The sequence below is a fragment of the Amblyomma americanum genome, chromosome 2, assembly GCF_052857255.1.
Source record: "Amblyomma americanum isolate KBUSLIRL-KWMA chromosome 2, ASM5285725v1, whole genome shotgun sequence".
Lineage (NCBI taxonomy): Eukaryota > Metazoa > Arthropoda > Arachnida > Ixodida > Ixodidae > Amblyomma > Amblyomma americanum.
This window is the reverse complement of record NC_135498.1, coordinates 184314598-184335788: the sequence shown is the minus strand read 5'-3', so window position 1 is coordinate 184335788 and position 21191 is coordinate 184314598. Positions and strand designations below refer to the sequence as shown.

The 21191-nt window shown below is 46.5% G+C and overlaps 1 protein-coding gene across 1 annotated transcript in view; it reads right to left on the bottom strand.

The window, feature by feature from the left end:
• LOC144122082 (neprilysin-1-like) overlaps positions 1-21191 on the bottom strand; it is a 74131-nt gene that overhangs the window by 2977 nt on the left and 49963 nt on the right. Inside the window, exons 16-20 of the mRNA XM_077655598.1 lie at positions 12590-12648; positions 9576-9627; positions 8418-8485; positions 3795-3931; positions 3048-3113 (exon numbers count right to left, since the gene is read on the bottom strand). Of these exons, the coding sequence (XP_077511724.1) occupies positions 3048-3113; positions 3795-3931; positions 8418-8485; positions 9576-9627; positions 12590-12648 (382 nt within the window). The remainder of the gene's footprint in view (positions 1-3047; positions 3114-3794; positions 3932-8417; positions 8486-9575; positions 9628-12589; positions 12649-21191) is intronic.

Below are 21191 nucleotides of genomic sequence, written 5' to 3'. Positions count from 1 at the left end.
AACGAGCGCAACAACGACGAAGACGACGAGAAGACGACTACAGCACGACACTTCGTCTTCGTCTTTTTTGCGCTCGTTAACCATGAATGCGTACCAAGTAGCCCAACTTCTTACCTTAACTCACTAAATCACCAGACGGTTTCGTGTTCTGTCACAACAGCTAAAAGCGCTGCCAGCCCCGCCAGCTTAGAGCGTTTTTATCGTCGCTTCTTGATCATTACGGTGGCGGCACGAACACATACACTATCGCTCCCTCGGTGCCTCTTTGTTCACGTAAGTACAGTGTGGGTCATACTAAGAAGCAACACGAGAAACGGTTAACAAGGCTCTTAATGGGGAGAAAAGTAGGCTTCACCACAAAGCCGGAGTGCGGCTTCAGGCTCCTCTTCTCGAGATCCCTGTGCCTGTGCCACCTTCTCGCCGAAGCGTACTTTTCGTCGCGTTAAGAGACGGTTTAATCTTTCCTGTGTTGCCTCTTATTATGACACGCACTGTTCATTACCGTCGATGGCTATAGCTGCCTACAGGCGATTTTTAGCGTCGAAAGGCGTTTTGATGTCCTATATGAATTTCATAAAGTGGCATTCGTTTGAGCATGCTTGTAGCCCCGGGGAGGACAGATTAGACACAGCACGCCGGAAGAGACACGAATGTCACGTGCCACGTTGGGGAGGTAACTTTTTGGTCATCGAGCCTAGATTGGTTTCTAATAAGGGCCCTTCTGCCTGGCATGAAATGACCATTTTAGGGGAGATTGTTTGTATACGGCCGTGGGTGTAGCCAGCTTGAAGGGGCGAGCGTGGAACCGTGAGGCCGTAAAGTCAGCTTCATTCGCTGCGTTGACAGCGCTGCGAACACAGTCTACTTTTCCGAGCCAGTCATGCTGCGAATCGCACAGGAGTAGTGCCCTACAAGCTCGAACCGTAGTAGTGTTAAATAATTCCAGCGCGAGTTTGAGTCCTTAAAAAACTATTGCTAATGTTTAACATCACCCATTAGTTATTAAACTTTGAATTCTAACTACTTCGGTGCGCAGTTTAGTAGCCGTCTTGATCGAGCATTGCGTGCGTGCGAGGCGAGCAAAACTTTTTGCCGACCCTTTAAAACTTAATCTACTTTTTCGTTCCCAATGGTTTTGTTTAGATATATTTGGATTCAGGTAGTATTCTCCTCAGTAATTTTCCGAAGCTGATCAACGCAAAGCGTCTCATCTTTTCAAGCGCGCAATTCATCAAACTCGCCATTTTTCTTGCCCCCCGGAAACTTCATATTAGAATCGCCAATATCGCCGGAAGGAATTACCGGTCATTAAACTCATACTGAAGAAGTTGGCGCGGAAAAACGAGGACAAGCGAGACAAACAAAGACGAGCGCTCGTCTTTGTTTGTCTCGCTTGTCCTCGTTTTTCCGCGCCAACTTCTTCAGTATGCATTTCAACCAACTAGCCCAACTTTCCGCTCTCATTAAACTATTTGAGCACAACATTTCGGAGTTACATATTGTAATTGCATACGGAACTAATAATGCTTAAAAGCCGACAATGGCCTCATCTACAGAATACCGCAACCGCTTTTTGCCACTTACTGCCGCTGTGCTCAATCGATCCGCTGACCACGATTCTCGGTCACGAAGAGCACCCCCGCGTTCTGCCATCGATGCGTATTGCTGGCGTTACTTTTGGCTCCATTACAAAGGAACTGTAATGCAGTGCAGCTGGCGCTGAATTCGAGTACCGGAAGCATTAATGCTCTGGTTTTAGATATTGGCGCTGTTCGCTTCATGGCGACAGGTATCCGGCTCACAAGTAAAAAGAAGAATCGTTAATGAGGTAAGGAAAAAGGAAGTAACCGTCTCGTCGCTCACGGTGTACACCCAAACAGCGCCTTGAGGCGACACATTGAGGACGAAACGTCCTCTGAATCTGTATCTCTTAAATACTTGCTATGCTACTGTGAAATGGAGAATACTAATCTGGAGTATCCTGGTCCAATTCCGGCGGCGACGGCCACGTTTCCATGGAGGCGAAACGAAAAAGAGGACGGTGTGATGGTGTGATGCGCGATGTTAGTGCACGTTAAAGATACACCGGCGGTATAAACTATTCCGGAGTTCTCCACTACGGTACACCTCCTAGTCTGGGTCGGTTTGTGACTTTAAACCCGACTAGCAGGACTGAATGCTGATAGTTGTGCATCCCATGGTTGTGGCGGCGGATATTTTACATTCGAACAGTCTTAGTGGCGTTACATGCACCTTGCCCTCCGCCAAATCCTTACAGAGTTTGGCAGCAATAAACGTAATGGCAGAATATGTCACATGAGAATGGCGGCAAGTTATAATGAATTTAGAACCGACGGAAAATCAACGCAGTTGAAGCGCATGTAAAGACGAAGATCCAAAACGAACCGAAGATAAACAGTCATGCCCCCAACAACTGCTGGAATTGTCGCATCAAAGTTACTCAGAAAAACCAAATAGCGGCTTTATTTTTGGCCTGTTCGGGATTTATATGTGAAAATTTTAAATATATATTTTTGCACTACTGTATAGCAGATGCGGCTTCGGAATATTAGACGACTTTCACCTTTCAAACACTACCAATTTCAATATAAAGCAAGTTTTTTTTTGTTCCATCCCCAAAAAAATGCGGCCCCTGCAGATCGGATGGAAACCATGACCTCGGACTAAGTAGCGTATCGCCTTAACCAGTGAACCACAGCATCAGAGAAAGGTCCTAGCTAAACAGCGCTTATTAAAATGCTTTCAAAATATGTTGCAATCGGTCAGGAAAGTAACAAAACTGGCATTGCTCGTCGAAGTGTAGTGCGTTTCCGATGGCAGCCAGAAGCAAAGAATCTGAGCGACACGCATATTTTTGTGTTTTTGCCTAATTTCATCATCAGCGGAGTAAATGGAAAGATTCGGCACTCTTGCAGCGCATGTGCATGGGAACATCCCAAGAAACATGATTGGGAAAGACGAGACAGAGCCGTGGGGCAGTTGAGAGGTTCGTCACCGTGCTTGAATGTCGCGTGGGTTACCGTTACCTCGTAGATCGGCGGAAGAACCATGTTGTCCAGGATGTTCTCCGGCAGGGTGGACATGCCGTCGAGCTGTGGAAAAGGAAAGGGCAGGGGAAATATACGCATTGAAGCGATTTTCTTCCCGTCGTGTGATTGTTGTTTTTTTTTGACGTTTTTCTGCAATGTATATCCTGCGGGGAGGTTATTTTCCGATCTGCAAGATGTCGGCATAAGGTACGAATAATTTGACGAGGTATTCGGATCTTGCTGTTTCTTCTAGATTTAAGTAGCTTTGACATCAGAGTATGTAAATTTGTGATGCATCGTATCCTAGATTGGATATGTAAGGATATATGCGCTCGAGACAAATTTCATCTTGCGTCCTTTACCGCTAACCTCAAGGCGAGTACACTGCTATTGAGGATCTGTCACTCTTGAAACGCAAGCGTGGGACAAGGCCGCAAGGGTACAGCTGTACGCATGTCGTTCACAACGACGCAGAAATGTAGTACGGCACGACACAACTTCACGTAGCTGATATAAGAGCTTTCTAAAATCCTTTGAAGCTTTCAGCGAAAGCATGGTGCTGTACTCGGCAGTCGAAGGTTGTGGCTTCTTCAATCTTTTGGATGTGTTGGATGTGAGTTTCAGCCTGTCTTAACAGTGAGCACGGGAATTTGCAATGTGCTTTGGATAGTCCGCGTAGGAAATCAACGAATTATGAGCGTAGCGGGAGCTGGCTCAGACGCGTGTGGCGTGACTCGTGCGTACCGTGAGGTTGAGCTCCCGCACGGTGAAGTTTGCGTACTGCTCGACGAGGCAACGCATGTCGTCGGACATGGTGCCATTGGTGCCCCCAGGCGGCTCCTGCCACACGGCGCGATCGCGCTCCGAGTCGTACATGATGCCTGCGGTGGCAGGGTGCGCAAAGAGCACGGGCAACTGTTGAAGGCCAACTTTTGTACCGCAATGAAGAAACGCATACGACAGCAGAACAACCCGCTCAATGGGGCTGGGTACCAACACGTCGTGTGTAAGCTTGGTAGCTGTGCTGCAAAACATCGTGAGACTGCGTGCATGCCTGTCCTTTGTGGTCTTTCAATATACCCCTATTGCCGAGCTATGCATCAGACTCAATTGATATATGTCGGTAACGTTACTTAATGAAATAAATTGCTGTCATTGCATTAAATTGATTTCACTGGTTTACCTTTCGCTATGTTCCACTGGTTGCAGAATTACTTTTCGAATAGAAGTCAGTGCACCATAGTTAACGGTGCATCCTCCTCGTACGCTAAATTAATGTCCGAAGTACCGTGTAGGTCTGTTTTATTGCGTCTGCTTTCCTTGATCTATAGTAATGATCGAACCGAAGGGCCCTCGTTCAATAGTCGGCTAAGGTCGTGGTGCGATACGTGCAAAATGTGCCTAAACATGAAGGGTTACGTTCTGTTCACGCAAAAGCGACACCCTTTCTTATCGCTGGTGAAGTATTTAGGTGGTGTTCGTCTCTCGTCTCTTGTGTCCTCGTCTTTTGCTGCGCTACAGTGTATTGGAGCAGTTAAGTATTAAGGCATATATTTCTCACTCCACTATACATGGAACAAACATATGGGCCAGCAAACAAGACTGGTGTTTTACTAAATTTCTTCAAACTGAACTTGAAAACTGCTCCATTGACCCTTAAGGTTACGCTATATCTCAAAAGTATACACCCTATTCTTTATTATGCGTATTAAATCTGGAACCGACACTTATATTTTGAAAATTCGGTGGACTTTTTCCTGCTTTTATTTCAGGACGCTTTTGGGTGACTTAATGTAAAAATTATGTGTGGTCAGAATTCATATCACGTCTTTCGCGGTATTTTCGTGATCCTCGGACATTTATGTACCACCAATTAACGTGCAAATGGTAGTAGCTGGAGCTGTAGAAAAAACACCCTCATTAAAAGAGTAACTCAAGTTAAATGAAGACAGAACTGAAGTGGAAGTTTACTTCTAAGAACTAGGTTGACAAGGGTAGGGCTTTCACGCTGCGTTGAGTGCGAGGGCGGTGAAACACCAGGTCTGCGTTTTGATGGCAGTGATGGATCTGCCGCTTCGTCATCTTGGTAGACAAGACATACTTTTTCGTGATGACCATTCGCGGTTTCGTGCCAATGTCCTACATGCATTTGATTATCTATTTAACCGACTAACTGCTCTAAGCAGGTGACGATAGTGAAGAATTACAGTGCTTAGCTAGAAGGCCATGAGAGGATGGTGCTTCCCGGTTTGCGGAAGCATGTAATCTAGCGGAGCAGCACCTCAAATCGCCAAACTGCGCTGCTTATCCTACAATACAAACGTCGCATCATGCCCCTGGCTTGCCTACTTAGTTAATTTACAACTTCCAGCTAGCCATGCCTTGCGACCCAAAAATACTAACCTTCTTCGGTTAAAACTGAATTTAGAAAGTGAATTCGGCGTACTTTTATCGTATTTTTTTTCGGGTTCGAGCGAAAAGTTCAATCCGTGGACTCCAGCACATTCAAAGCCGTGCTGGACGTTTTGTCACTAACAATTATAATTAAGTCTTTATCACAGCAAACAATAAACTCTCGCTTAGATGGCAGCCCATTTTGGCAGCGCAGTTTTTCAGAAATAACTGTCCATCACGGCGAACTATGTATTTCAGGCTGCAATACAAGGTTTTCGCTTATTGCCAACATCAGATGTAACGAACCATATTCACGTGATCGTAAGGCTGGTTATAAGTGGGCTCAACTGGACTACTACTGCATGTCTCACAGATATGGCTGGTTATATAACGCGTCGTCAGTGCGATTTATTCGGAAAGCTGCATCGGTTGTTATATTTTTGCAGAAGTTCAAAGCGGCCACAATCTCCTTCTTTCTATTGCAGACAAGTTGCCAATGGAACTTGTGCGCCTGCTTTACTCGACGCCTACTATGCTCCCTTTCGCAGTGCTCAGCGAAAGCAAGAACAATGGTGTTTCGGATTCTCCGAAGGAGAAAAGCGGAGGGATCTCCACAATCGCGGTGATGATCGCGCTTATCGTTTTCTTGGCCAGCATTTCAGCATGCCACACTTGGCCACACCGCGAACAGCCAGTTTCCTTGAAATGTTACGAAACTTCAGAAGCTCCGTAGTAGGCTCAAGCTACCTGAACCCCATAAGTTTGAGCAGACTGAAGTAAACACCTGCTTATGAAAAATTATGAAGTGGCCGCGTCTTTCGATCCCGCAGGCCACTCGACTGTTCTTTCTCATGCTCTCTAATCGTCATGTTTGCTTTCCCTTTCTATCACTGATCAGCTCCAGCAGAAGCCGAGGGCAGAGCCCGTGCCAGATAGTGAACGACGCTTCGAGAACACTGCACAAATTTCATGGAGCTTTTTGAGACTCAGGAGCTGAAACGCCAAAAACGGGCACCGGACATAGAACGGGGCTACAACGAAGAACATAGAGAGGCGGTTAGGTCAATTTGCTTTGCTGTTACTTGTGCCTAGTATCCGAACTTATGAATAGAAACTTCCAGGCACATTACAAGTCAAATCTCCGTCAGTGAAAAAAGCGGTCGCTCTTTCTGGTTGTCTGGTTGTTTTGTCGTTTCTGAAGCTGTTTTGCAAGTAAGAAAAAATATGCCGCTGGCTAATTTTTGGATAAGTGTTTGTGAAACTAAAGAAAAATATCAGGACAAGAGATTTTGGAACAGTTTTGTTTACCTGCGCAGCTGCAAACTGCTGCCGGGGTCGTATTTTTTAACGATTCATTTCTCGGTTCATTAATTTTCCTCTCTCTTCATTGGCAGCGTCCGCCTGCGACGTGATGACTGACCCACATCAAGCAATGCCGTCCACCAAGGGCGCGGCGAAAGAATGTTGAAGCAGTGAAAGAATGAAGCAAGAAATTGTGTTCAATAACGCGTCAGATCGCCTGCGAGACACCAAGCCACATGAACGAATGGATTAATTGACAGGTATTGCAAGGAAAACGATTGGAATTTCAACCGGCATTGCGCCAAGTATGATCATTGTATGATATACGTGAAGCAGCGCAAGTCCTAAGAAGGCAGCAGAGGAAAGGAGGAAACGGTCACAACACAACGCTGAACTAACAACTTACATCTATCTGGCACGCTGTGCGTACATATACATTTTGGCACCAAAACAGAAACCACCGCAAGGAGCGCACTCGTGCGCCCGAATCCCAGCAAGACAACACAAGCTAAGATGTGCAATTCAGGAAGCAAAATACTCTTTGTGCTAAAGATGCCGATGGGGCACTTGCACAGGAATCACCGTGCTTCTTGATATTTGTGGCTTCGAATATTTCACTTCAAAGCTGATCTTTGCTCCTAGCAACATCTAGGCAATATTCCAACTGTGGGATGCGATCGCACAAACGGCAATGCATGCTGAGGTTACGAGAATCTTTATTATCGACATGGTTACGGTGCTGCCTGAGAATATCATTTAAGCACTGCCCTGTCTGGCCAATATAAAACCTGTTACAAGCGAAAGCAAATGAATACGCAACATTTTTTTTCACACTTCATAAATTTGCACTCATGATTTTTCGGGCAATCGGGATAGTTTTTCCTGTTTTGTTGGCACGCGTGCACAAGCTTGATAACTTAACCGGGGCCGAAGAAACAACATCCTCTACGACTCTTTTTCCAACACTTTTGAAATTATGCGAGATCTTGTGTATATAGAGTAGGTGCTGCTTGTTTTCTTATTTGACATTCAGGACAGGGGGATCATTTCAATTCCTTGCGCTGTTTCACGTATGTCATGCATAACCAACTCGCCCATCAGTTTGTGTTTTCGATCATTGTATGATTTATGTTTGTTTTTTCGTGTATTCAGCAGCTAACAAAAAGTCTTCGTACCTGTCACGAATAAGGATAACCCTTTCTCGTGCAATAAATCAGTCGCAAGTAGGCGCCCAGGCTGTCAAGGTGCCCATGTTTATTAGCTAATAAGGCTGACTATCTTTTCATAAGTGCAAATCACAAGCTTTATTTCGTGACAGGTTATTCGGGATGAGAACCCGTAAAGAATGAGATAATGAATTTCAGTTAACGATAATTCCTTGGCTTAAGCTCTTTTAAAATATAAAGTGAATGCTCACAAGAGATTAAAGTATATCAGCCCGTTAAGTACCTGTACTAGGAACTGAAAAGGTAACGAGTGACAAAGCTACCCAAAGGAGCGCGTTCGTATGACCCAATGCGTATGGTTCGGTCAGCATCTTACCAGCATTTTTTTTTCCAAAACAAGGTGCTGCGCTCGTTGCGTCTGTGTTTTCTGGGTTACTTTAGAAAGTTTACCGCGCTGAAAGAGGTACAAAAAGTCATTCCACGGTTTAAGCGCTTCTCTACTCACCATTTTGAGGACAGATTTTGGCAAGCTCCCTCCCAATTCGGAACGTCACTCGGGGGTCGTCGAACGGCCTGAACATCGCAAAAATGTGCCAGCAAAAGCGGTCAGAATTTCAAGCTCCGTCTCAAGGATACGACGCCATAGCGTTAATGGGGCCCTTCAACGACGTGCGGTCCTCTTTGCATATCACTTCGCAGACACGGACATTGTTTTTTCTTTGTTTTTATTGGTATTTCTATTTTTTTACTACAGGACAAATAATGCCCCCCTGTAACCAAGTCGAATGAACATTACTCAGCGCTCGAGGGGTAGGGGCTTGAGACCTCGGCTCGTCCATTTTTTTTCAGCGCACTTGCTTTTATTTCTTCATAGGCGCTGTTTAATGGTGGTGGAATGACGTCATGACCCAATACGCAATGAGTATTTATGTAGAGACGTCAACACTGTTGAACTGTGTGATCCCTGCCAGGTGTTAGGATTTCCCATGCGAGGTCATGTGGTTCTTACGTCATGACCCTCTACCAATCGCTAATTTCTCGACATGCCAACGCACGGCGGTTTCTCTGCTGAACTGGACCCTAAAATACTATCGCTTTGAATTATCAGTTTGACACCTCTTAGCGGAAAAGCTAAACTAGTTCTAATCCTCGGTTTACTCTTAACATACGCTTTTGCAGGATATGGAGCCCTCACCATAATATGTATTTGACCAGCCACCTAAAATTCAAGGAGCGTGAACAGTCACATGCACAGCATACAGACACCAGCCCGCAGAACAGCCATGAGCAACCCCATCGTATGAGAACACATGCAAACTTTATGAGTTGACTAAAGCCAGAGGCTCTACCATGTTTTTAGGCTCGTAAAAGATGGTGAAAATGGTCTGCTATGCCGAAAACATGCAGGATAGTTTCGAGGCTGCAATTACGAAGCCGTGCTTACGCAAGTTCGCTTCTGCGCCACAGCTATCGTCCAGTCCGCCATACTATGTGCCTGAACGCAAGCTTCCACTCCGCTTACGTGATGTCAGATTCGAGAACTCGGCTGCTGTTAAACTAGCTACGAGCGTAGTGCACTCGCGCCTTACACGCGCAGACTGCGCGGTGGTTTTCGCCCTTGTTTCGCAGCCCGCATGGCCAAGGCTGGGCAGCTTCCACTCACAGCGTGTCGTCGTTGTAGAAGAACGGCTCGTGGAAGAGGCTCAGGGGCAGCTCTGGGTGAAGGGACAAAGAAACGAGGTCAGCACGGCGCCATCGGCTAAAGGTAGTACAGCGTTATAGAGCACAGCGCTGCCGTTGGACGGGGAAAAAGATTTCGTTACAGATGAATTAATTTCGTCCCACTTACTTAGCCCACAAGCGGCTACCGCGGAAGTCGAACGGACGACGGACATATGGTATGCACATACATAGCGGTAATACGCCAATCGCTCTCACCAAACATCCCGAGGAGACGGCGCATTACTTCGAACGCGCGGAGCACCGCGAGCCGCGTGGTGCTCGACTCTGCCAGCTGGGCATCACCATGATCAGCCATCCTACGGAGGGGGTTCCCCTACCCCCAGACCTACTCTCCCATCTCATCATCCTTCCCATCCCTAAGAACAAGCACACCGAGCACGACGGAGAACGCAGGGCAGAGCGCGCCAAAGCCCTGCACAAGCTGCACGGCAACAGTTCCGAGGTAGCCTACGTACGTGGACGCGGCAGCGTACTCGTCTGGCTCGCGCATGGTCCTCGCCGCCGCTAATAATCAGGCCCGATTAATTGCTTCAGGATCCGGCACCACAGACTCATCGGAAATAGCAGAGGAAGCGGCCATTGCGCTCGCTCTCATCTCTACCTCTGTCACCAAAATTCTCTCCCACTCAAAATCCGTCCTATCCAATTTCGTCAAAGGCCTGGTATTCCGTACCGCGGCTCGGCTGGTACGCTTCTGGCATCCCACCCGCCCCGTAACCCTTATCTGGACCCCTGCACACGCAGGCCTCCCGGGTAACGAGGAGGTTCACTCCCTCGCCCGAGGTCTAACTTTCCAGGCTGGAGTTGGACCTCCTCCGCCATCCCTAGAGAGTCTGCTTACATTCAGAGATATTTTTACCGACTACAGAGATACCCGGCGCAATTACGCACCGCCGGCTCCCTCCCTAACCTTAACCCAGGACTCCGACTGGCGCTGACTCCAGACCCGAACTGCTCCCTACCCTATTCTCCACGTCAGCTACCCCGATCAACCCCTCTCTTCCTGTAAGCTCTGCGGGAAACCGGGAGACTTTCTTCACGTCCTCCTCACATGCTCTATCTTCCCACACCCTCCAGCCCCAACCACGGCGGAGTCATACTGGGAGACTCTCCTGTCCAGCACCGCTGCTGCTGACCAGCGCCAGATAACTACCGACGCCCTGAAGCGGATAGCCCTGAAAGGGCTGTCCTTTGCCCTGTAAGGGCAGCCCCCTAATGGTTTCCTGGTGCCATGTTAGAGGGCTTGCCCCCCTCTGTACTGTTTTGCAGCAAATGTTTCGCACCACCACCACCACCGCGAGCCGCAAATGGCCGCGAGCACTTTCCGCACGAGCACTTTCCGCACGAGCGCAGACATTGAGAATGCCATTAGGAGGATCAAGCAAAAATTTAGACCCTGTGAAGAACGCACAGCTGGATGAGTTGGCGAGGATGCCATTGGGTTAGCTGCAAAATGCTAATAAAGAACGCAAAGCGGAAGCGCTACAAGGGCGAAGGGGACCCCCAAACTGGTACAAGCGCTCGCGACCGGGAGTAGGCCAAGCATTGTCATAACACTTTCTCCCCCTACCATTTTCTGTGTTTTGTGTCCAAGTTCAAAGCGAGCAAGAGGAGTGCTAGCGCAGGCGACCGAATAACATAATCTCTCAAGGGTGCCTGCTACAGGCACTCAAATACACCACACAGAGCGCATCTAAGTTCCCCACAGAAGAAAACTGCTTTGTGAAGCTTACAGCGCCGGAGACGTTGCGAGGGAAGAGAAGTTGTTTTCCTTGACAAAAAAACAGCTTTACACTTTTTAGCGAAGATGGATACTTGCTGTTTTGCAAACAGGAAACGTCGAAAACGCCAAGAACCAGGCCCTGTTCTCTGTAGAGGGGTAAACCGCCCATTTACATGGCTACATACAATTCGCGCGCAGAGTGGAAAGCACCGTAGTCCCTCTAATGCGTCTAATGTCGCAGTGCGGCTGCTGACGCTGCATGGCGGTGGCAGGACAAATTTCCTCCCTCGAGCAGTGAAAAGGTTCGTACTTTCAGTGCAGAAAAAGAGAGCACCAGTTCTAACCAGGTGAGACGTGGTAATATCCGAGATGTAGCCCTGAGCACCACATTTAAAAGCGCATTCCACTTTGCTGCATTTGCAGAAATAACTGTCAGGGGCTGTCCTCTATAAGTGGAGTCGTTCCCGGCAACAGAGAATGAAAACTCGGGGACACCATAACCTCATGTGGACACATTCATCCGAGGCTGGACGCTATAATGTGTTGGAGGGAATCACGCCTGGTGGAGTAGATCTCAGTAAGGCAGCAAGTACTAATTAGCATCCACCCAAGCACAGTCATAAGATTGCACAGGATAGTTATGCAGTTTTCACATAGCTAGGGGATTCCCATCAGCACTTCACAACTAACACCGTACCCCATTAGGTTTGCTGATTAGTTCAGACAGGCCCAGTCATCCTCTAGCGCTCTGCTTAGCTTAGATGGTAGAGCGACTGCCTCGGAGCGGGTATGGTCCGTGTTTGATACCCAGGCTGCAGAACAAATATTTCTTCACTTCCTGTGAAAGCTGCTTAGCTTTCCTCTGTGGCCGTACGGCTGCGCTTGAAGGAACCTAATGAGCAGTTACTCCCTTAATTAAGATCTTAAGCAACGTCAGTCAAGGCTGCATGCGCATGGCGACCTCACGACACAGCGTGACCAGGTGCCGGCCAATGCCCTCCGATCAATGTGGAGTTGAAAGCATGCTTTCATTGCGTGGCACCCTGAGTATGCAGCGAAGGCCATTCAGCTGTCGCTGTCGGTTTGTAGCACGGCGGGAGAGGGTCACCGTGTTTCACTTTCTTTCGTTCTGTTGTTCTAAGCAACGCTTAAAGAAGGTGTCAAAAACATTTAAATGTCTGGTAAAATCTGCCAATTGACAAAGCCCTTACCAAAGATGTTCTTTGACGAGTCGTAGGTGCAGGACAGGTCAAAAACGGAGCGCTTCCAGCTGCAAGAAAGAGGCCGATGCTATTTCAGCACACACTGGCATGGTGCACCCTATACCAACTGATTACAGTGTGGTGCCTTCTCGCTGGTTCGCGCCTGCATTCCCTTCTGTTCCAGTAACAGCGCGTGTTTTAAACAACGGCGAATTATGTCTCACATTTTCACAAATCATTTTCCCCGCACATGATCTTACGTTAGCACAAACAAAAACCTGCAGTAAATTGCAAAAGCAGTATTGTCATGGAAGGCGGTTCTCCCGCAAGCAGCATTTCAGGAGCATGCAGCGTGCCAGATACATCAACACCTTTCTCTTCATGCGCCATCTGGCATAGCAGGTGGCAATGTATTAGAGGAAGTTAAAAACATTGCTACAGGTTTTACTGAGCGAAGGATATCAACTTGTTTCAATATGCCGCTCTTTTATACGGGCTATCTTTGTTAAAGCAGAGGCTTGTGAGAGTTTGTACGTATTAAAGTACAGAAAACGGCGCACAACACACGGGAGGAGAAAAAAAAGAGGAAACAGCACCCTGACTCTTACAACTCTTATTTTGCTTGCAGCGAAATAGTACAGTTCGCAAAAGCCATTAACAACAGCACATTCCTCCGTCTGTTCTTCTCTCGTCAAGCGTGTTGCGCTGTGTTCTCTAGCCTTAAGAGCGTTATGTCTATGGCAACCAACAATGCGTACATGTTAAACCCAGCAGATGTCCAGATCCAAAAGCAATCTAAACGTTTACGGCGTTTTATTGCTAAAATGTCGTGGTTCGATCATCACGAGAACAAAAAGCTTCATGTCCCGTTTATCTTAGCCGTGGACGTGAGACGTAGGGAGGCGGCGACAAAGAATCGTTATAGGAAGTAAAGCGGAGCTTCGGCCTGGTTGGTAATGAATTTGGCAGAAAGCTTAGCGCAGAAACGCACCACGACGGTCGAGAGGCGGGACCCGCGCCACTTCTCTCGTCGGATGTTTCCACGCTAAGCCTTTCTGTCAAATGCGTCACAGAAGCGGTACGGATACATCCAGATTGCCCCGACGCTTATCCAGCAGTTAGGAGCCACGCTGTTTCACCTGTTTCATGTTCAGACAAGCCGGAAACCCGAACACGTTTTGCCTACGCTCTCTGCGAAGAGAATGCCCGAAACGAACGCGCCTCGAGACTGGGCGCTTATTTCATTCGGTTCAGCAAAGTAAGGCGCAGAACCGTGGACTGATGCCGTTGATGTGAACACTAGTAGACAGTTTTAGTTGACCGGAGCGACGGTCCCGCTCCGCTCACGGTAGCACGGTAAGCGGTCGCGGAGCGCTGACACCGAAATCTTTTTTAGTTGCGCGTGAAACGAATTTCTCTTAGCGGAGGGCTCTCGTAGCGCCCTCTGCGCGACTAAACTAGAAGCATCTGATAAAGAATATAGGATCATTGTTTCTCTTTATACTGTAAAACATACTCTTTATTGTACCATTTTATATGCAGTTGAAAATAATTTAGGTAGCAGATATGTTTAACATATATTGATGTACTTCGACAGGTTGGGTCTTCTCGATATCCAAAGCAAGCCAATCGCAGCTCTAACCAAGGTTGTACTAGTTTTTTTCGAGGTTGATTATTCCATGAACCACTGCCTTACGTACTTACATCTAAATTTCCTACGTCTACAAAGGCGATGCGAAAGCCGCGAACCATTCTCGAAGACCCGTTTCTAATGTCCACTTTGAAGTGGACAGAAATTGAAGACATTCTGTCCAGATGTCTTCAGCGTGGAACGAAGGGGCCCACTTTCTTCCCCTGGCTTGTTCAATATCGAAGAAACTGACGACGGAGTCTTTCGCACACTGCTTCGCTTTGAGAAGAGCTACTTGCGGAGGCTTCGGAGTGCGCTGTTGCTGCCAGACGTTTTATACTCGGCTCAGGAGGTTCCGGTACCCGGCGATGAGGCCAGTTGCACAGCTCTGCGTAGACTAGCCTACCAGAACCGGCTGTGCGACCTGGAGCGCTCGTTCGAACGGCACTATTCAGTTATTTTTAGCCTAGCAAACAAAGCCTCCGTCCACATCCAGGACAGCTTCCAGCACTTGTTGGACGACATGAACCAGCATTCGTGGCTGTACCTTGCGGCCCTGTAAACGTTCTCCCAGGTAGCGCTCTCACGCTAGTTTCTTTGCTTGCGAATATTTATAATAGGACTTTTGTCTTTTCTTTTTTTCTTTCCAGGCCGTCCGTTCTAAAGCAGCACCGCTAGAAAGCTGCTGGGCTTTTATTGATGGCACGGCAAGCGCAATCTGCCGTCCATCCAGAGACCATAAGCTTTTCATTTCTGGTCATAAGCGCACTCACGCTTTAAAATGTCAGGCCATTATGTGCCCTAATGGCTTTATTTGCCAACTCGACGGGTCGTATCCTGGAAGCAAGCATGATGCAGGTAATTCAAGACACTGATAAATGCTTTCAGTGTCTTTAGCATTCCTGCCTATCAATGTGTCCAAACTCGGAGAGGTGCTAAAGAAAAAAAAGGTCTTGAAGGTGTTCAGATGTTTGAAGATGCTTTAGGTTGATGTAACGAAGGTGATCCCACTTACAACTCTTGAAAAATATCTTCATGGCACAAAGCCTTGCGTTTGACACATGATGGCCTTAGTTGCTTAAGTGCCATAAAACACAGCAAAGAAACAATGTGTCAAAAATGTTCTTACATATTGAGCATGTTTCATTTTTTTTTTCTTTACAGCATTTTTTCTTAAAGACCTCAATTTGTCTCGTACTGTATGAGACAGTACAAAGTTATGAGAACGTAAAAAAGTTACGTTTACTAACTGTACTTTTTAGGGATCCTGAGGGAGAGCCACACATTCGAAAAGCTTGAGAAGCTCGTCCAGGGCCGCCGTTATTGCATTTACGGGGACCCAGCATACCCTTTGAGGCCTCTTTTGATGAAGCCTTATGGAAAAACCCGTGCGAAAACACAACAGTAAGCCTTTAATAAGGCCATGAGTTCTGTGCGGCAGTCAGCGGAGTGGCGATTTGAAAAAATCTCCAGCAACTTCCCTTTCTTGGATTTTCGAAAAATCAAAAACTTTTCAAGCAAAAGTTGGAATGAATGTACAAAGTGAGTGCAATACTTGCCAACTGCCACACCTGCTTGTATGGCTCTCAAGTGTCGAGCTACTTTGAATAGATTCTCCAGTACTGGAGCAATATCTTGCTCCTCTGGGCGGCTAGAATACTATGGATGCGTGTTTTCTTGCATATGCATGCACAATTTATCTTTAAACCATTTTTCCCTTATCACTGCTTTCACAGTCCTGTAGTACTTTCTACTGCTAACATTACAAGTGTGTTTTTTGAAAATAAATGTGCTACCAGAAACGGTGAGCAGGCAGAAAATGCACTGCTTTCCAAGCGGGAAGAGTATCTGTGTTTTAAAATTTCTTCCCATCACTGTTGCACTAGACAACACAGCTCTGTTGAACAGTCTTCTGCGCTTATTTCATATAAGAAAACAATCGCAGAAGTGCTTTGTTAATAATGAAATAAGAATTTATTAGGAAAAACAATTACTGACGAGTATTCTTCTCAATGAGAGCAGCGAGCATTTTCTCTTGTTCCATGAGCATTTGCTCAACTCGCTGTAGGAATCGCGCTCTCTCCTCTCCTGCATATGGCTTCATGAGCAAACCTGTCCTCCTGAAGCTTTATTTTTCGTTCTTTCAAGGCAAGGCGCTCTCTTTCTTGTTCAAGGCGCTCTCTCTCTAGAGCAAGACGCACGTCCTCTTGCTCAAGTTTTTTTTCATTTTCTAGCTCCTTCATTTTTATATTGAACTCGCTGTCTTCTCGCCTCGTCAACAGCTCCATTCCAAAGTATTGAAGTCCACGATTCCCTAGGAAAATGGCAAAATCATCACAAAAACCAGTTAAAATCTGGTTCTAGGAGTTGTACACATATCAAACACTGGCATGAGTGCTAGCATTCAATGTGTTCATTACGTGTGGATAACACGAACTAAGCTTTGCATAAACGACATTTTACTAAGCTGGCTGCAGTTATTCCACAAAAGTAGGTTACAGCTGTGACACTGTCTTTCCAGTGTCTAAGGCTACCAGAGGACAGAAAATATCTATGGTGGGCACTAAATTTAGTTTATTGCCAGGTATTCTACAGCATTGTGCTGGACCAAGGTTAAGAGTAAAACAAAAGAGAAGATGACCATTCAATGTATGACCTGAGGAGGAATTGCAAGGAGTGGCAGACTAAAAAGTTTGTTCTTTCCTGACTCTGTCCAATCCCTTTTGAGGACATGAGAACTCTAATGTGGCCAATATTATGATTCCTTCAGTGTGTGAAGACGTGCTTTTGAACATGGTCATAGAGTCATTGTGTGCCATATAAAAGGAAAGTGGTTCAGCTGTGTTTTGCTACAGCCTCCTCATGGGTACATGCTAAGTCCTATGTCGTAAACAACATGATTGTACCATTGTGAGTGAATCCTGCCATTGAGTGTAGTTCAGTATGCCATATAGAAGGGAAGTGGTTCAACGGTGATCATCTGCAGTCCTCATGAGCACATGTCAGCCTTTGTCATCAACGCCATGATTGTGCCAAAGTGTGTGAAGACACAGGATTTAATATGATTACTGTAATGTATACCTTTGCAAAGGAATGAGGCTGGGTGGTTGTGAAGGTCGATTAACTTTCCGTGGCGCCAGTCGGTCTTGTGTTCGCGAGGAATGCCGCACCTGTGGAGTCAGACTCAGAAGGACGCCCGACGAGGACTCGGCAGCAGCTGTATTGTGGTCAGCACGCCGCCAGCAAAGGGACCCGTCCCATGCCTGCCTCCCCTTCACCTACCTCCTCTTCGTGCAGCGGATGTCTTTGTTTTCTTCGCGCCGTCACGGGCAGAACTCGTCTTGAAGCTTAGACAGGTACAGTGGTCGACATATGTGCGCGACGTCAAGGGGTTGCGAGACTTCGGGAATGCAGGGATGTGCGAGCATACGTGATGGAATGCAAAAGATAATAGGATAAGTGACCGTGAAGCGCTTTCTTCCCTTGACGACTGTCTTTTTTTTCTGTAAATAATCCGAGTGATCGTCTCTGGCATATGTTTGTCTCGTCTGCACGTGTGCAAAAGAGAAAACAGATGACAATGTTAGGAGTGTGGTAACTGTTGTGCTGTGGGTGCCGTGGGAAATGGTAGTCGTGTATGTGCTGTTTGTGTTTGCGACATCCCCTTTCGCAAATGTTTGTCTATTCGAGGGTATTGCAGAGATTTGCCTTTCCTATTCCCGACCATTGTTTAGACAAAATTCTTTCCCCAATCTGCGATTAGTTGACGGAAACCTTATTTTCCTTTCCCTAACCACTGATTGCTCAGGAGGGTCACTTGTTACCTTATTGGTTGCTGTCCCCGCTAAGGGCGGAGACAGAGGGTTTAAAAGTAAGCGCTCTGGATTGAACCAGGGTTGAATTCTTCTGATCAACGGCCTAGTCATGTTGTAAATAGTTTTCTCCTTGCTTGTTTTTTATTGTTTTATTTATGTTGTAAATAAATAGTCAACCTTCTCCTTTTCTCGAGTAACGTGAATGTTTGCGAGTTAAAACCACTGGGTCATCAAGAAGCCCCTATTTCATCATTCGCCACCTGAAGGGGATTGTAACTGGCGCAGTCTGAAGGGGAAACTCAAGTGTGGTGGTCCACTGCAGCTGTGGCATTCTGTGCGGGACAGACAGTTTGGTGTCACCAGTGAATGCTGTTGTTAAGTCAGCTGGTGTTACTGTGCTGGCTTTCTATTGTGTGGCACCCTTCATTTAGCTCAAGCATACCATTCAACACTTAAGTTATACTTTTCACAAAGTGTGTTTCACATTGTAATTAGGTCCCGCTCTTACCGAAACCAGTGGTAACCTACTATTTGGCATCACTGTAGCATGCTCACTGTTTTGACCTTAAATGCCAGTAGGCCTATCCCACCGCAAATCCAAAAGTTTTGAGTTTGAAATTGTGGAAACTGCACAGTGAGAATAGAAGTTAATATGTGTTGGAGTCTCCAGACCATGTGCACTTTAGTTGTCATCATCCTCCACAACATTTGCACTTCGAAGTGGACTGTTGATGATTATAGATTTTTTTATGAAGCAAGGCCATCTATGGCCAAAGAGCGCCATGGCAAAGGTATTTTCGACTTCTCAAGGTGTGGTAAAAGGCCTATTTCTCCAGCGTTTCACCCTAAATAAGCCGAGCACCAGACCAGAGGAAAGCTTGTACCCACTGTATCAGCGGTGGGTACCCAGCGGCACTGGGGATCGAACCCCGCACCTCGCTCATGCGAGGCGGATGCTCAACCACTTCGCCAGTGCTGCGGTGGACTGCCTTAACTTGCTTCCATAGCTTCTCAAGGCCCACTTAATTCAACTTCTCACCAGTACTGCTACGGGATGCAACAAGGTTGCTTTTGAGATAGAACGAGGTCTCAAACATAGAACCTATTAGGATATGAGAAAAATATTGGGTACGTGGTCATGCTCTAACAGCGTAGAGCATTTTATATCCCAATAAAAGTCCAAGCCCCCCCCTCCCCTCCACACCCCTAGCCTGAGCAAAAAAGAAAACGGCCGTGGCTTAGCTTGGTTAAGCCTGGTGATTGCGAAGCTTCTCGTTCTTCTTCCGTCTCCGTAGCTCGCTGATGCTTCCTCTTTGCATTCTGCCGAGCTGCCTTGTTCGTAGGCACCATCGTAACATCTGGCTGTATGACTGCCTTGGCGACAGGAGCGGAGCTGTTTTATACAGCTGGTGTGACGTCACTCTGACCGTAGCGCCCCTGGTGAGAGGAGCGGGAGTTAGGCCACCGTTGGTGGCTACCGCCTCGCCTCGCGACGGCGTGAGATGGGGCCCCGTTTTTACACACCTGGTGTGACGTCACTCTAGGTCACGTGGTGTGACGTCACGCAGCGAGGTCACGCTAAAGGTCAATGGTGCCTACCACCGACTCGCCACGGAACGGGCTGAAGTGCGACCTAAAGTAGTATTGCTTCGCAATAAAAGGCCCACCTCCAATGGCACAGGGATAAATGCTCTTTTCCCCTTTCCTGACTAACCTCTGCTGCATTACCAAAAAAGGCCCAGAGTATAGTGTCTGTCCTGTCTAGTTGTGTTGCCTTCTCTTATGCTCAACTTTACAATGCATTGGTTATAAGCAGGTACTGAAGATGGATATTTTACAGTTCAATAAACCGATTTGTTGATAGTTTCTCTGATGTCTGTTTCTTATTTTACCTTTTGGAGCATTTTTCCCAAGCGTCGTTTTTCTGGTCGCTGCCTGGGCCGTTGGTCTTGCTGAGTGAGCGCGTTGTCAGCACCTTCGATGGCGTCTTTTGGCTCTTGCTGTGGGACAGCAGCAGTATCAGAGGGGGATACTGCTTCGGATGCTGCTTCCTCCCCGTCGTATATTGCCAGAAGCAGCTGCTCGAATGCCGATGACTCTTGCTGAGCTTCCGGAAACGAAACAAATACAAGTGTATTTGTCAGAGCAGCATTAATATTCCTGTGCTAGATATTGTGAATATTTGTATGATTTCATATCTGCAACCCATATAATTCTCAAAAACCTTATTTTCAGTTTTAAGTTCAAACATGTCAGAATTAGCTCCATTTAATTTATATTTATTTATACAAAATACCCCTAAAGGCTCTCAATTTGAGGGTATTACATGGGGGGGGGGGGGGCGGAACAGGCAAGTATTCAAAAGAAAAATAAGCCAAAAATTTCCATAACCTACACACACAAAAAACAGATAAAAACATATGGATCCTTGGAATAAAAATACAAAACCGTCATAATTAAACATTGAAGCATAAATGGCAAGAAACAAAAACATTAACAGAGCAGCAGACAGCAAAGTTAATACAAGTTATACAATGTCTATCCACAACGGCATGAAAATAAAACAACGATCATGCAGATCAGCGCGTTCCTTAAAGGCTGTGATGCTGGTATGACGTGAATAATGAGAGTAGATGAAACTAGCTGCGCGATTCTGCAATGATCCGATGATATTTAATAAATATGCTTAATGAGGGTCCCAAATAGCCGAAGCATATTCAATTTTAGGTCGAATAAGAGTAGTGTAAGCACGTAATCGGAGGTGAGAGGCAGCATGCTTTTAGTTATGTTTTAAGAGGCCAAATGACCGATTAATAGATGCAAGAATAAGGTTATTGTGGTGGCTCCATGTTAGGTCTGAATGAACGTGAAGACCGAGGTATTTATACGTGGTTACCAACTCTACTGGAGTGTTATTTAAAGAATACGCTGTCTAAAATCGAGACATTCGGTCAATAAAAGACAAATTTTGGTTTGGGAACGTTAAGTTGCATGAGCCATGTAGAGCGCCATGCTGTTACTGTCTCGAGGTCGGATTGTAGGGCTAGGCAATCTTCGTTAGTATAAATTTTGCGATAAATTACACAATCGTCGGCAGAAAGTCTGATTCGAGAAGAAATGGAGTTAGGTAAATCGTTAATAAATATCAAAAAAGCAAGGGGCCAAG